The 14,112-nt window shown below is 36.0% G+C and overlaps 5 protein-coding genes across 6 annotated transcripts in view; 2 read left to right on the forward strand and 3 right to left on the reverse strand.

Annotated features, from left to right (window-relative positions):
- Positions 1 to 469: 469 nt before the first annotated feature.
- Positions 470 to 3,576, reverse strand: LOC107042340 (cysteine--tRNA ligase, cytoplasmic). Its single transcript, XM_015263340.1, has 4 exons — positions 3,488 to 3,576; positions 3,105 to 3,332; positions 2,422 to 2,764; positions 470 to 2,322 (listed from the first exon to the last, which is right to left on the reverse strand). The coding sequence occupies exons 2-4, from the start codon at positions 3,281 to 3,283 to the stop codon at positions 616 to 618; spliced, it is 2,229 nt and encodes a 742-aa protein (XP_015118826.1). The 5' UTR covers positions 3,284 to 3,332; positions 3,488 to 3,576; the 3' UTR covers positions 470 to 615.
- A 252-nt stretch (positions 3,577 to 3,828) lies between these two features.
- On the forward strand, positions 3,829 to 6,516 carry LOC107042343 (eukaryotic translation initiation factor 3 subunit M). The gene is made up of 5 exons (XM_015263346.2): positions 3,829 to 3,954; positions 4,247 to 4,740; positions 4,825 to 5,093; positions 5,158 to 5,301; positions 5,566 to 6,516. The coding sequence occupies exons 1-5, from the start codon at positions 3,910 to 3,912 to the stop codon at positions 5,787 to 5,789; spliced, it is 1,176 nt and encodes a 391-aa protein (XP_015118832.1). The 5' UTR covers positions 3,829 to 3,909; the 3' UTR covers positions 5,790 to 6,516.
- On the reverse strand, positions 6,162 to 6,896 carry LOC107042322 (protein Abitram). Its single transcript, XM_015263321.1, has one exon. The coding sequence runs from the start codon at positions 6,894 to 6,896 to the stop codon at positions 6,162 to 6,164; it is 735 nt and encodes a 244-aa protein (XP_015118807.1).
- Positions 6,897 to 6,906: 10 nt separating this feature from the next.
- Positions 6,907 to 10,602, reverse strand: LOC107042342 (NADPH-dependent diflavin oxidoreductase 1). 2 transcript variants are annotated; one of them, XM_015263345.2, is made up of 6 exons: positions 10,377 to 10,602; positions 9,674 to 9,904; positions 8,121 to 9,593; positions 7,901 to 8,043; positions 7,132 to 7,203; positions 6,907 to 7,009 (listed from the first exon to the last, which is right to left on the reverse strand). In XM_015263345.2, the coding sequence occupies exons 2-5, from the start codon at positions 9,766 to 9,768 to the stop codon at positions 7,169 to 7,171; spliced, it is 1,746 nt and encodes a 581-aa protein (XP_015118831.1). In that variant the 5' UTR covers positions 9,769 to 9,904; positions 10,377 to 10,602; the 3' UTR covers positions 6,907 to 7,009; positions 7,132 to 7,168. The 2 variants fall into 2 exon arrangements, with proteins under 2 accessions (XP_015118831.1, XP_015118829.1); XM_015263343.2 differs by lacking the exons at positions 6,907 to 7,009; positions 7,132 to 7,203 and having other exon boundaries at positions 7,580 to 8,043.
- Positions 10,468 to 14,112, forward strand: part of LOC107042341 (ubiquitin thioesterase trabid) — a 6,001-nt gene continuing 2,356 nt past the window's right edge. Inside the window, exons 1-3 of the mRNA XM_015263341.2 lie at positions 10,468 to 11,090; positions 11,382 to 11,490; positions 11,800 to 14,005. Of these exons, the coding sequence (XP_015118827.1) occupies positions 11,856 to 14,005 (2,150 nt within the window). The 5' untranslated portion in view covers positions 10,468 to 11,090; positions 11,382 to 11,490; positions 11,800 to 11,855. The remainder of the gene's footprint in view (positions 11,091 to 11,381; positions 11,491 to 11,799; positions 14,006 to 14,112) is intronic.

Genomic DNA, 14,112 nt, shown 5'->3' on the forward strand with positions numbered 1-14,112 from the left:
TGTATCCAAAGCAGATAAATGTCCTATTGTTCAGTGCTATAGTCAAAATTAATTGATATTTATACAAGTGTCCATGAATAAGAGAGAGAGAGAGAGAGAGAGGAGAGTTTAAAAGTTTATTTTTATAATAAATAAACGGCATAAACCGTTGAGAGTATTGGACGCGTCACTCGAGCAGACGCCCAAATGAATAGCTACGTGTATTTCCCCTCAAAAGTGGTGAGTTATGTCAATTTCACATTTATAAAGCCGTCATCGGCGACGCCCCAGTGAAAGGGGTATTATTCTCCGGTAATAGACACAGCCGACACGTAGTCGATCTATATGAAAACACTGAATAAATTAAAAATCTCCTTTTTAATGTATTATTTTTTTTCTGGGTAATTTTCTTGAATAAAAAAAAAGTCATAGAGGACAAAAAAATTAGACATTGAAAGGGGATAGGTAAAAATAATAATAAGAACACGTGTTTCATTTGACTGATATGAGTGTAATAAATAAAGTTGGGCGTAATATGTATAAGTCGTTGCAAATTCATAGAAAAGTCATTTTTTTATCATCATCATCTAAATATAGCGGGGTGATTTATGCATTTTACTAACTGATTAAACAAAGTCAAACTGATGAAACACCATTTTGAATACTAGCCAAATACTCGCTGTACTTTTTCATTTGTGCCTGCTGTAGTTTTTGCAATTTCTTCAACTGTCCCTTGCTAATCTCCTTTCCTTCAGTGTCATGAGTCGGCAAGCCATTATCATCAAACTTTGAATATTTATCCGTATGTGATTTGAACATTTCTGTAGGTGAAATTTTCCTTTGCGTCTCTTTAGCTGCATTGGCAGCAACCACCTCGGCCTGTTTCCTCAACTTTTCCGCTGCTTTCTCCAGCTCGAATCGCTTCTTGGCTTCTCGTTCCTTCAACAATTCATCTCGATTGACTAATTTTATTTGACAAGAGCCACTGTCATCATCCTCCAGCCGCACACCCACATTCGGTAATACTTCATCTCGCAGTCTGTCACACTCTTGGAGAATTTCCGTAGCTTTTATTGTTTTTGCGTGATTACGTATTTTTTCACGAAATTGACCAATAATATCTAAATAAGGCAGCACTGTTTCTTCAATATTATTATTTTTTGTACATTCATTACTGTCAATAGGAAAACCAATGCCTTCATTGGAGTCGGTGATTGCTCCGAAGGTTATAAAAATCTTGGTGATGTAGACAGCGATATCGCGAAGGAGAAGTGTATTAGGAGGGCTGGGTGTTACACTCTTGGTGTAAATGTTGCAGTGGCCAACGAGATCTCGGATTACATCAAGAACTGTTCTCGTATCGATGTTATCGCACAGTGCTATGTGGATAGCATCCTTTGCAGCTGATAACTTTTTATTTAAATCAAGTTCCGCCTCATGCCACTTGCTAAAGGTCTTGAGAGTTGTGCCTGTCCCGAGAGATCTGATTTTGCACTTGACATTGAGAAAAAATTCATTCAAAAACTTTTCGTACTGCACCGCCATATCCATTGTATTATCACTGTAATCGAGAGTATCCTTCCAAGAATGCAACAAAAATGCCAGTCTCAGTTGTCTAGAAGTGTGTTTCTTGAGTGCCTCCTCAATGGTTATAAAATTCTTCAACGACTTGGACATTTTGCAGCCGGATATGGTTAAATGTCCGGAATGGAGAAAATATCTGACCCAGTGGGAATTATCAAAGTAAGCTTCAGCCTGGGCCAATTCATTATCATGATGTGGAAACTTGAGATCAACACCACCAGTATGCATATCCAGACTCTCTCCGCAAATGACCGAGGCCATGACAGAACATTCGATATGCCAGCCTGGTCTACCCTTGCCCCAGGGACTCTCCCACCATGGTTCTCCAGCTTTGGAGCATTTCCACAGAGCAAAATCCGTTGGAGAACGTTTTTCAGATAGTCTTTCATCGGATATACACAAATCACCTTCGCCTTCCTCAAGACTCGAAGCATCACCATACGCTTCAGGCACCAGCTTAGCGTAATGATGATTTTCCCTCTTATCAAATCCTCCAACATCAAAGTATACTGATCCATTACTCTCGTACGCCAATCCACGCTCAAAAATTTTCTCAATATATGCTATTATTTCTGGAACGTATTCACTGACCCTTGTCAACACATTTGGCCTCAAGATGTTCAGAGCATCCATATCTTTGTGATACTCAGTCTCCCAGTGCTGTGATAATTTATTAAATATTGCATTATCTGTGACAGAGTCTCCTGATTTTTTATCCAACCACTCTGAAAGTGGATCTTTTGCTTCAATCAGTAAAATCTGAAATGTTTATTAAATAAATATAATAAATATAATAAAGAAGGAAAAAAATCATTCCACTTAATGTGACATAATAATTGGAAAATATTAAGTTTTCACCTTTTGATGCTCTCTAATCGCTTCATCATTTCCACTTTTCACTGCTTTTTCAAGATTTTCAACAGCTAATTTGACCTTTCCCAACATTTTCTCCAACATGACTCTCTTATCAGTATCAGCTGTAGTTGTCACTGTTTCTTCAAACGCTGACATAACGTTTTTCACGTCTTCCAATACTGCATCCAATGATTTACCCTCTTCTATGTAATTTTCATAGAGATGATTCTGTCTAGCACGTTTGATGATTTTATCATCAATATCAGTGATATTCATCACATAGAGAACATCGTAGCCAAAATAATCCGATAATACTCGTCGTAATATGTCGAAGGATATATAGGATCTAATGGAGAATAAATAAATCTACTTGAATATTCAATTTAAGACAATATATCTCATTATAAAACATTTTGTAAAACACAGACAGTGAAAAAAAAAGAAATGTAATTAAGATACTACAACACATTACGCTACTTGGAAATTTCTCTACTATAGCACCATTTTTCTCTTCAATGAGCATGATGCAATTGTTTATATTATGACGATGAATCGCCAACGGCCAGCTAATCAAATGCAAGTTGCACTGGCAAAAAACAAGCTAATGAAATACTTTGGACATTGAAAGATGGGAAAAATTATAATTTATTTTTTATAGAAAAATAATGCACATGTTTGTTAGTTACCTAGCATGACCCATGTGAGATGCATCATAGACAGTTGGTCCGCAGCTGTACCACAATACTCGATTGCCATGTTGGGGTATGAAATCCTCTTTCTGACGTGTCAAACTGTTGTAAAGTTTCAATGTAGCACCACCCTTTCTCACTGGTGGATTCCAGGTTGGTTGGGCACGTTTTGACATTCTTCTCAAATGAATTTTCAATCTCTCCAGAAATTGGTTCACGTGTCACCTAAATATAATTACATATTTTTGTTCTTTTGTAAGTCACAAAAAAAAATATGTGAAACTTTCTTGAATTATTGGAATCTATTTTTATTTAAAAACAACGACAAAAGTCTACATATTTTTTTAGCAAATAGTATTTTTTCATTTCATTTGACTTACCACATGCGAGACTCTTGCGATAGCTTTTGAAGTGTGTTTTACAAATGAGTGACGTTGAGTCAGGTGTTGAAAAATATGTGCATAGGAACAAGGAACAGATATTCATCGTGAAATTCACGGTTCATAGCTGCCAAAATTAATAAATAAAATACTCTTTCTCAGTAAAAAGGGAAAAAACAAGAAGTAAATACTTTATAGATATTTGAAATTGCAATTAAAGTCATTATTCCTAATTTTTTATACATTTATTGTAGGATATTATTCAATTATTATTGTTATTTGCTGTCGAACTTTGATTTTTAAGATTGCAAAGTTGGTGGCGGTTTGAGGCTAACTTCATATGCTAGTGTAGTGGCGAAGGGAGGGAGTGAACCTTCTGGCTCGGATTTTTCTTTTATCGAAACGTGGAAAGATCTGTCGCGATGCAAGTGCCTGCGGTTTTTATGGATTTACCTCCCGAGGATCAGGTAAATAATTATTTAAACCGTTTAATGAATTGCTCCATTATTTTATGAATGATCGGATGTATATATGTATATAGATCTTGCGTACTATTATTCCAACTCAACAGAAGACTTGTAGATTGAGGTTAGATTTTTTTGTTGGAGGCTTGGAGGCTCTGCTCTTCAATGTGTCGAAAAAAGAAAAAAAAGAAAAATAATGATACTTTATGTGTGTTTTCAACATCTCTAATAATATGTCATTAAATTGATTGATTTCTATAATACAAGTGTATTTTTATTGTGTTATATGTTTCAGGCTCAAGAATTGAGAATTTACTTCAAGAGCTTGGGTGCAGAAATAAGTGATGAAAAGTCGCCCCGTGGAATTGAAGATGATTTACATAAAATAATAGGTGTCTGTGATGCCTGTTTTAAAGAGGGCAACGAGATTGAAATTGAAAATATTCTCAATGACATTGTATCGATCCTAATCCACATTCCAGTGGAGAGAGCTGAAAATTTAATTCTAGCATTTTGCGAAAAATTGAAAAAAGCTCCGGGACAAAAATTAGGCCTAGTCTGTCTCAAAGCTCTTTGGCTTCTCTTTCAGTCTCTTGAGGAAAAATCTCCCATGAGATATCACGTTTATTATAATCTTGTGCAAGTTGCTAGGAATGTCGATCAAGTCAAAGCTGTTTACAGTGGAGTTGAACAGTTGAAAGAACAATTCAAGGCATTTCCACCCAATAATGAGCAAATGCAGAAATTACTGCGTTTGTTGCATGAAATTTTATTGAGTTGTAAGCAAGGGTACGTATCATTGATTATTTATTAAGATAGGCAATCGATTAATAACTTTCTTTTTTTTTTTTTTTTTTTCTCTTGGATATAAAGAGATCAAGCAGCAGCAGTAATGGTAGAACTTCTGGGCACATATACCGCCGAAACAGCATCTGAAGCACGTGAAGATGCAATGCATTGCATTCAAGCAGCTCTAGCTGATCCAAACACTTTCCTCTTGGATCCACTACTTGCACTCAAGCCAGTTAGATTTCTGGAGGGTGAACTTATTCACGATCTACTGCTCATTTTCGTTCAAGAAAAATTGCCATCTTATATCCAGTTTTATAGTAATCATAAGGAATTTGTGGAGCACACTGTGGGCAAGTGTTAGAAAAAAAAATTATCATGTTTCAGATGATTTATTTTTGACATTTTCTTGAATAGGTTTGAATCATGACCAGAATATGAAAAAAATGAGGCTACTTACGTTCATGCAACTGGCTGAAACAAATCCGGAAATGTCCTTTGAAACAATTCAGAGTGAGCTCCAGCTTGAGGAGGATAATGTTGAGAGTTTCATCATCGATGGTAAAATTCTACAGATAATAATAATAATAATTATTATTTACAGATAATATCCCTGTTTACTTTACAGACATTCTCTGTCTATTTTCTCTGGGCAAGAATATCATCATTTACAGGGAAAATTGAGTGAATCTATACTGGCTCAGTAATTTTTTAGTAATTATTGAGTTATCGAGTTATTCAACATTTTTATGAAAAAGTTATTGAAAAATTAATTTCATAATCATTTAAATACAATAATAAATTATTTAATTTTTATTTCTCCAGTCCTGAAAACTAAACTCGTTCGTGCACGTATGGATCAAGCAGGTCGTAAAGTCCTCATTTCCTCAACAATGCACCGAACATTTGGAAAACCTCAGTGGATGCAATTGAGAGATCTTCTCGTAGCTTGGAAGACTAACTTGTCATCAGTTCAGGATGGAATGAAATCGGTGGCATCAGCACAAATGGAGCTGGCTGCCAAAACTAAAGCCCCATTAGCCCACTAACAGTACTCGGAGTTTTTCCCTATTTTTCAAAGTGGACAGAATCAATTGTGACATTCCATCGTTTAATGTCACGGCGAATCGTTGAGACAACAATTATACATCATCATCATTCGGACAGGGATAATTTAATTATTATTATTTAAAACGAAATAAATAAAAAATTTCAAGCATTATCTTTCCAAAATCGGATCGAGTGAAATAAACAAGATGAATGAATAATTAGACATTGATAGGAAATCAATTTTTTGTACAAACCCTCGTGAATTTCAGTGAAAAACAATAAAATATTGGTCATTTGATAACAGAAAATCTATTTGAGAAATGTGTGTAATACTACATTTTGTGCACTATCTTTACGTATGATAAAATGATTTATAATTTTACAATTTTCTCTCTAGAACAATCACTTGAGTCATCTTCTAGTATTCTCTTTAGAGAATAATTATGATTTATTGTCTCATCTTCAGAATTGACCGTTGATTTTTTTCGCTGAATGATAAATTTCTGATAGTCCTCCTCGGATAATAAACTTTTTTTCATCTCTTCGTAAATCTTGATATTAGGCAAAACAATTGCAAGGTAACCACCTTTGTGAGGTGGCTGTTTAATCAATTGTGGATTTTCCACAAGTGTTTCATTAACTTCAATTAATTTACCCATTATACAGCATTTGATATTCCATTTTTCACCATTATCACAAGATATTATACATATGTTTGAACTCTCTTGCAAAGGCTGGGCTCCATGTTTCCCCTTTCCTGAGACTTTGTTGGCAGCTCTGTCCAATTTATCTGTCACTTTGAAGCTTATACTCTCTATTTTTCTATCTTTCTGAAGCACTGGATGACTCGGTGCTAGAGTTAGCATGCAGATGCGATTACTGTGAATCCTAATGCAAATATCATCAAGACATTTCTGAACATCTACTTTGTAATATGGAGTGAAATAACGCTCTGTCACACTGGCAAGTTGTACGTTCAACGGAACTTGATCAAGCATATCAGAAATGTCATTGTCCTCTGGAAATTCAAAGGAATCATCCTCGGGAATAGCATCGCCATCGCCATTGTTGGTGTTGTTTACACGTTCTACTAATATTTCTGCCATTATTAATTTATTATTTACACTTCCTTTGAGGCTTTTTCACCTTTCAACTGTTCTTTAAGCTTTTCCTGCCGTAGTCGGGATTTCTCGCTGTTTGCGGCCGCAAGATTGATTTTCTGCAACATGAAAATTCATAAATAAATAGTAATTAATTGATTGTGTTCAATTGACTACTGTTTCTACTTCATTTGTTTTATACGGAAAAAAAAATTTTTTTAATTTATGACCGTTAACTTACGTTCTGTCGAAGGCACTTGGTCAATGCCACGTGTGCGTCAGTACACTTTCCTAAAATTCTGCTCAACGGGTGCTGCAAAAAATTCATCTTATTACTAGTCTTGAGGTTTTGTTTTTTTTTATGTCATAGGGCCCAGAATCACGCGATTCTAACCTCGCTTCGCTCGGTAGAATCGCGGATTCCTATGACATAAAATAGTATACGAAATTCGTACGTAATGGTGTTTTTTGACTCGCCTTCGGCTCGTTTTACAAATTCCCACGAGCCAGAAAAATCCATTACGCACTTGTTGCGTAATATACTATTTTTTCTGTATTTCGCGTACCGATATCTCACACTCCTGGACTTGATAATATAACTCGTTGCAAGCTGATTGATGACGAGCTAGACGTGTGTAATTATCAGACATTATTTATCCAAATACTTTAAATAATAAACAATGGTTTCATTTATGTAATCAGTTTATATTTATTTCCATTGCAGTGAGTGGAAGAACTCACTGAATTGGAATTGATTCCCAATTCAGGCGAATTTGAGGTTATGGATAACATTAACATGTATATACGGTATATGGCCAGTATGGCCGTGCCGTGATCCAATGAAAATTCAGTATCGAAATTCCGTGACATTGGCAGCATTTTTTTTTCTTTTTTATGGTAGCTTCAAAATTGTATATTTCTCGAAAGTTAACCCCAAGTTTCAGTTTGATATCGTCCACTTTTCTCAAGGTTTCTCACAAAATTTTCAGCATCACAATCGTTAAAATTACCAAATTTCTTTGCTATATCCACAAATTCGTCTCTGACACATTTTGGCATATTTTTGGAGCTTCCAGACAGGTAGATTTTGCCACCATTTAATAATAAATTCCAACATAATGCACCTTGTTTTCTGATCAAGTGTTGAACATATCTGAAAAGAGTCAATATAGTTGCAAAACTTTTCAATAAAACAATAATAGTAAAATGATAGAAATGCAAAATATTTACATTTTGTCCGCTTGATCCCTTGAGAAGGCACAAAAAATTGTTAAATTATTATTCTTTACCAATCTCTCATAGTCTTCTCTACAATGGAAATCCTTTTTCTCATTTCTGCATCCAAAAAACAAGACAACGTTATGTAAATCGACTCCCGTGGCTTCTTGTTCTAACAAAAGCGATCTAAATGGAGCAATCCCAGTGCCAGGACCAACAAGAATCATTGGTTTTTCCCAATCAAAATGAAATGTACCCTTCTGTAACCAGTAAATCACTTGCTGGCCTTTTTCTAATGACGCAAGCCAATTGGAGCAGAGTCCCAATCTCGGTTCCACCAATTTAGTTTTATACTTGACAACAGCCACCAACAAATGAATCTTATCAGGAGTGGATTTACAACTAGATGCTATGCTAAATGCCCTGGGCTTGATTGGTGCCATCACCTCAAACAGAATTTTTTCGTTCAATTTCCTGGTGGTGTAAGGAAAATCCCTCAAGACCTCTATAATATTTCTTCTCGGTCTGTTTACATAATTATAAAGTTCATCTTGGCCAATAGCTGTGGAAAACTCGGTGAGTTTTTCCTTTTCAAGCTCATTATCACTCAACAAAGCTAGGACCTGCATTGTGGACCGTCTCGGCTTGTAATTAAGGTCCCAATACTGCTCAACAACTTGTTGAAAGGTCAAGGGATATTTCAAGCAATCTGGAAGCTTTATTTCCTTATTATCGGAAATACTCAAAAGTGTCTCTGGTGTTAGCGGAATATCGTGTTCCCTCAGAAGATGAAAAAATTTCGATACTTGCTCCGGAGAATTTTTTGGTCTTAGGTAAATAATGTCTCCAGGTTGATAGTTAACGTTTGTAATATTTAATTCAATTAGTCTAACGTCTTGAAAATGATCTAGAGTTGTTGTTCTCGTGTTTTTCATGATGGTTGCTAGTTTTAAATGATTATTCACTTCAAGTTGATGTTTGTAAATGTCTGTAGGTATATTTTTTATCAATTCTACTATTGAACGTTGGCTTGGCTGGTTGATGATGGAGATGTTGAAGCGTTCAACAACTTGATTGACAGGAGAAGCTTCTAGAGGGATGCTCAGAGCATCTGATATTACGGGCCAAAGGTTTTTTATCCAGGGCTCTATTATTGCATCAATTCCCAAGTCATGTTGATCGTCTGCTAGAGCAATTGGAATAATCTCCTGTGCTCCTAGTTGGGCTAGACGTTTATTGAGTTTCTTGGCGGCAAAGTTGTACTTTTCGTAAGAACTATCGCCCAATCCCAAGACTGCATATTTTAGATTTTTAAGAAGAGTTTGGGGATGAGATTTACGCAGTAAAAATCTCCAGAATTTCGTCATATTCGATGGTGCATCACCTTGACCGGTTGTTGAAGCGACAAAAATTATCAAGCGCTCTGAACCAAGATGCTCCATGTTGTAATCATCCATTGCTGTCACTGAACACATTAGTCCATTTCTGCAATTGAAAGTCAATCTTGAAATATTTAGCTAGACTATAAAATGAAAAGTGTTGTCATCATAGTGTAAAACAACAACCTTTTGGCATTAATCCAAATTTCTTCAGCAGTATCTTGTGCAGTTCCGGTCTCACTTCCATACAGTACAGTGATGTTAAACTCTTCTCTCGTCATTTTTCACTTTTCTCTCTCGCAAGTTTTGTTTTTTTTTTTTTTTCAATTTTCGTTTTCACTTGTAATTCAATTAGCTAGTGATTACAAAAGTGATGTTGTCTGATAGGTGTTGATCCAGCACAGATGATGCAATTTCCTTATTAGTAAAGTACAATAGACATTCGAAATATTAATCATATTTTCAGTTTCCAAGATTCTGTTAGTTCGATAATGATAGCAAATGACAACAATCACGCAAAGAACAAACGATCAAATGTCAAGGCTAAGTCCCGTTTGGCTATGTCTTCTCGGCGGTTATAAATAAAAAATAAAAAATATATACGTTGTATTTTCGACTGCAATCAACCGACCGATCCCCCCTGATGTCTGCTGTCATATAAATGACATCGAGTTCAATCATCGAGTAGTGCAAAAAATGATGAAAAATTTCATATTCAAAAATCAAATTTCTATGAAAAATTGACAAGAAAAAAAACAAAATGAATAACAAAACGAATGAAGGAAAAAAAAAAGTAGCAAAAGCAGTATTATAATCGTGCAGTCTAATCTCAAATAAAGATTTAAACGGCCGCAATCTATTTGTTTTCAAGGTTAGTTGAATAATTTACCAGTTATATAATTATGTCAAGCCCATTGTCATTGTTGAAAGTAAAACGCAAATGAGTGCGTGTGTGTGTTGATATTTTTGATTCTTCACGTGGGTAGTAAGAATTTTGTTTTTCATTGAGAAGAAAAAAAAATGCCAATTTTCGCACGTTAAAAGGAAAATATAAGAATGTTGGTAGGACTGAATATCGTGGTTGCTGCTGCTGCTGCTGCTGCTGGTGTTTGCTGGTGACTGTCAAAACCTACTTTCCTATATATTCTCACGAGAAGCGCTCCTACGTTTTAGCCTCTCTTCGGAAAGGAAAAAGAAAAAAATGAATAAATAAAAAGGAGATAAAATCTTGTTCTTTTAATTTGATAATTTATATCCCTCAAATATGAGAGGCAATGAAAATTTAAACAAAGTGCGCGTTAACAATGGCTATTTATATATGGTGAGATTTTGAGAGAGTAGGTGAGAGTGATTATTTTTTCATTAAAAAAGGCAACAGAGTGAGATAAAATCAAGTGAATAAGTGAAGGATAGAAGAGTAGCGAGAGAGAACGAGCAAAAAAATTGTATTAATGTTTTTGTTGTGATTAACGTTGTATCTATCGAGTTGCTCACATCAGGTGGAATTTTTGTGTAAAGACTGATGTACGACAGACGAAAATATTGTTGCAATAAACCAATGGTTTCAATGTGACTCCCAAAGGCATTAGAAATAAGAGACAAGGTGAATATAAATTGATTGTTTTGAAATGTTATATTATTGTCGGATTTAGGTAGAGAGAGAGAGGGAGAGAGAGAGAGAGAGAGAGAGAGAGAGAGAGAGAGAGGGGGAGAGAGAGAGAGAGAGAGAGAGAGAGAGAGGTGATGGTGCGTATTTAGAATTTTGGAGATTACAATTGGGCAGAACACAGGTTATTGCCAGATTATCCATATGAAATGATATCCTTGTAAATTTCTCAATTGTCATTGTTTTGTTGGTTTTATTCAAGTGATACTTGTTTTTTTTTTGTTTCAGCTTCCTGGTGATAGAGAATTGCTTAGAATGTGAAAGTATCCCAGTCTTTATTATCGTAATAATTGGATTAGGTGAATAAGAGTTCAAGTTTTAACAAAAAAGTCACAGGGTGAGTTTTTTTTATTAAAAACTTTGGTTTTTTTTTTTTGACATTTGTAGGTGGGGGGTGAATGATTACTTGAAAAAAAAAGGAATGGAATTAGTCGAGTATGTGAAAATCAGACGAGTCAAAAGGAATTGCATGTTCTTAAGGGTCACAATAAGGAAAAATGATAGAATACGTCTGATTGAAATATTTTTCATGTTTCAAATTGGCAATTTTATATTGTTATTTAAATCCATTGTCCATTGTTGTCCATTTAGTAGTAGTGAAGATAAGTTGAAGTGTTTCATTAATTTTTGTGTTGTAATATTACAGATCAAGCTCGAGTAGTAATAATAATAATAACAACAACAATAATACTACTAGTTAAAATGAGTGGTAATTTGGAGGAATGTCAATCGAAATGGAACTGCGAGTATTGCACCTACGAGAATTGGCCATCATCTTTGAAATGCACAATGTGCAGAGGTGCAAAACCCCTGCTGGGTGAAGACATATACAGGCTACGTGATCCAAGCCCCCAAAGATCAAATGTTGCATCAGGACCAGTTACATGTTACAGTCAATCATCGACAGATGCATATAATTACAGTCAAAATTTACCATCAGGTGGTAAATGGTCGTGCGAAGTATGCACATATTTAAATTACCAAAATGCATCAAATTGTATCCAGTGTAGTACATCTAAGCCAGCTCCTCCTCATCATCTCCAGCACATTCAATCGATTATAAATTCAGCATCGAATTTACATGAACATTTAGCACCACTTAGATTGGGTGATCCACCGCCAAATACAATAGCATTAGGAAATAATTTAGCACCTGCTTCACAAATGGAAAAATGGTCATGCCATATATGTACTTATGAAAATTGGCCAAAGGCAACAAAATGTATAATGTGTGCTCATCAAAAGGAAAATAATAATCAGCAGCAGCAGCAGCAGCTACAGCAGCTACAGCAACAACGTGAAAATACAACAACAACAACAACAACAACAACAAATTCGGCAATTATTTTACCAAGTCCTGAGAGAGATGTCAATCAAAGAGGTTTACCTTCACCACCGCAGTCATATGAAAATTTAGCTGGAGCAAGACGAAGTGCCCAAAGACATGATGGAAGAAATGACAATTTATTACCCCCCATTGTACCCCAAGGGCCCAATGACGTTGATTATGAGGCTAGACTTAAACAATTTAGTCGTCGCAAAGATTGGCGTTGGTTAAACGCATGTCTAGGCATTGTCGAAGGCCAAAATGTACCGGTAGAGGCTTATTTAGCAAGTGGAGGTGATCCAGCACGTCAATTGACCCATTCCGAGGTTTTACTACTCAACAGAAGCAGTGCCTTCGATGTAGGACATACTCTCGTTCACTTGGCCATTAGATTTCAACGGGAGGATATATTAGCAACACTATTATCACAAATTGAAGGCTCTGGATCGGGGATAAAGAGAGTACCAAGTTATGTAGCCCCAGATTTGGCAGCTCAAATTCGTAGACATCTGACAAATAGTATTAGATTGCGCAAGGGATCACTTCCATGTTACTTTATTACTGACGTTGCAACCTTTGCCCTGCCAGCTGAAGTCGAAGACCTACCTAGTAATGTTCAAGAGCAAATGCTCGAGGAATTGTTGGATCGTGAAGCACAACAGCAATTGGAGGGTGGTGGAGGTGAACCGCCAGCATTGAATTGGTCACTGGAGATAACGGAGAGGCTTGGTAGTCGTTTACATGCACTTTGGAATAGATCTGCTGGTGATTGCCTTCTTGATTCAGCTATGCAAGCAACATGGGGTGTTTTTGACAGGGATAATGCACTCAGACGCGCACTCGCTGATTCTCTACAACAAGCAGGACATTTATTTTATCCACGTTGGCGAGAATATGAGGCATCCCAAGCATCTAGAATGTTAGATTTTACACTTGAAGAGACCCAATGGCAGGATGATTGGGAAAGTTTATTGGCAACAGCAGCTCAGCCAGGCAGTGCGCTAGAACAATTGCATATATTCACACTTGCTCACATTATGAGAAGGCCTATCATTGTATATGGTGTTAAATATGTCAAGAGCTTCCGTGGTGAAGACATTGGCTATGCCAGATTTGAGGGTGTCTATTTGCCACTCCTCTGGGAGCCATCATTCTGTATTCGTTCCCCAATAGCACTTGGTTATACGCGAGGTCATTTCACAGCCCTTGTACCTATTGAACCATACGCTTCATCCAGATTATCACACAGCGGTGTTGGAGTTGGTGGTGGTAACAGTCCAATGCAACAACTCCAAATACAAATGCAAACAACATTTATGCCACTTATGGATAGAGAACGTAAATTATTACCAATACATTTTTTGACCTCCGAGGAAATTGGTAGAGAAGAGACAATATTGAAACAATGGCTCGATGTTTGTACTACTGAGGGTGGTATACTCGTTGCACAGCAGAAATTACATAAAAGGCCATTGCTCGTTGCCCAAATGCTCGAAGAATGGCTCAATCACTATCGAAGATTAGCGTAAGTTATATATATATAACTGTATATATATATATAGTTGTATATTATTTAGTTTACTCAAACTCGTTATTTTTCTTTCAAAAAAAAAAAAAAAAAAAAAAAAAAAA

Source organism: Diachasma alloeum, unplaced genomic scaffold (assembly GCF_001412515.2).
Source record: "Diachasma alloeum isolate Michigan unplaced genomic scaffold, Dall2.0 Dall_scaffold_00443, whole genome shotgun sequence".
NCBI classification, from domain to species: domain Eukaryota; kingdom Metazoa; phylum Arthropoda; class Insecta; order Hymenoptera; family Braconidae; genus Diachasma; species Diachasma alloeum.

Bases quoted from the DNA above. Each gene is read 5' to 3' on its own strand.
- LOC107042342 (XM_015263343.2), bottom strand. From the start codon at position 9,768: ATGACGAGAGAAGAGTTTAACATCACTGTACTGTATGGAAGTGAGACC. The intron at 9,594-9,673 runs GTTGTTGTTTTA...TTTCAATTGCAG, and splicing joins ATTTGGATTAATGCCAAAAG to AAATGGACTAATGTGTTCAG. The intron at 8,044-8,120 runs GTAAATATTTTG...GACTCTTTTCAG, and splicing joins AGGGATCAAGCGGACAAAAT to ATATGTTCAACACTTGATCA.
- LOC107042322 (XM_015263321.1), bottom strand. From the start codon at position 6,896: ATGGCAGAAATATTAGTAGAACGTGTAAACAACACCAACAATGGCGAT.
- LOC107042340 (XM_015263340.1), bottom strand. From the start codon at position 3,283: ATGTCAAAACGTGCCCAACCAACCTGGAATCCACCAGTGAGAAAGGGT. The intron at 2,765-3,104 runs GTAACTAACAAA...ATTCTCCATTAG, and splicing joins TCTCACATGGGTCATGCTAG to ATCCTATATATCCTTCGACA. The intron at 2,323-2,421 runs GTGAAAACTTAA...TAAACATTTCAG, and splicing joins CGATTAGAGAGCATCAAAAG to ATTTTACTGATTGAAGCAAA.
- LOC107042343 (XM_015263346.2), top strand. From the start codon at position 3,910: ATGCAAGTGCCTGCGGTTTTTATGGATTTACCTCCCGAGGATCAG. The intron at 3,955-4,246 runs GTAAATAATTAT...TATATGTTTCAG, and splicing joins ATTTACCTCCCGAGGATCAG to GCTCAAGAATTGAGAATTTA. The intron at 4,741-4,824 runs GTACGTATCATT...TTGGATATAAAG, and splicing joins TTATTGAGTTGTAAGCAAGG to AGATCAAGCAGCAGCAGTAA.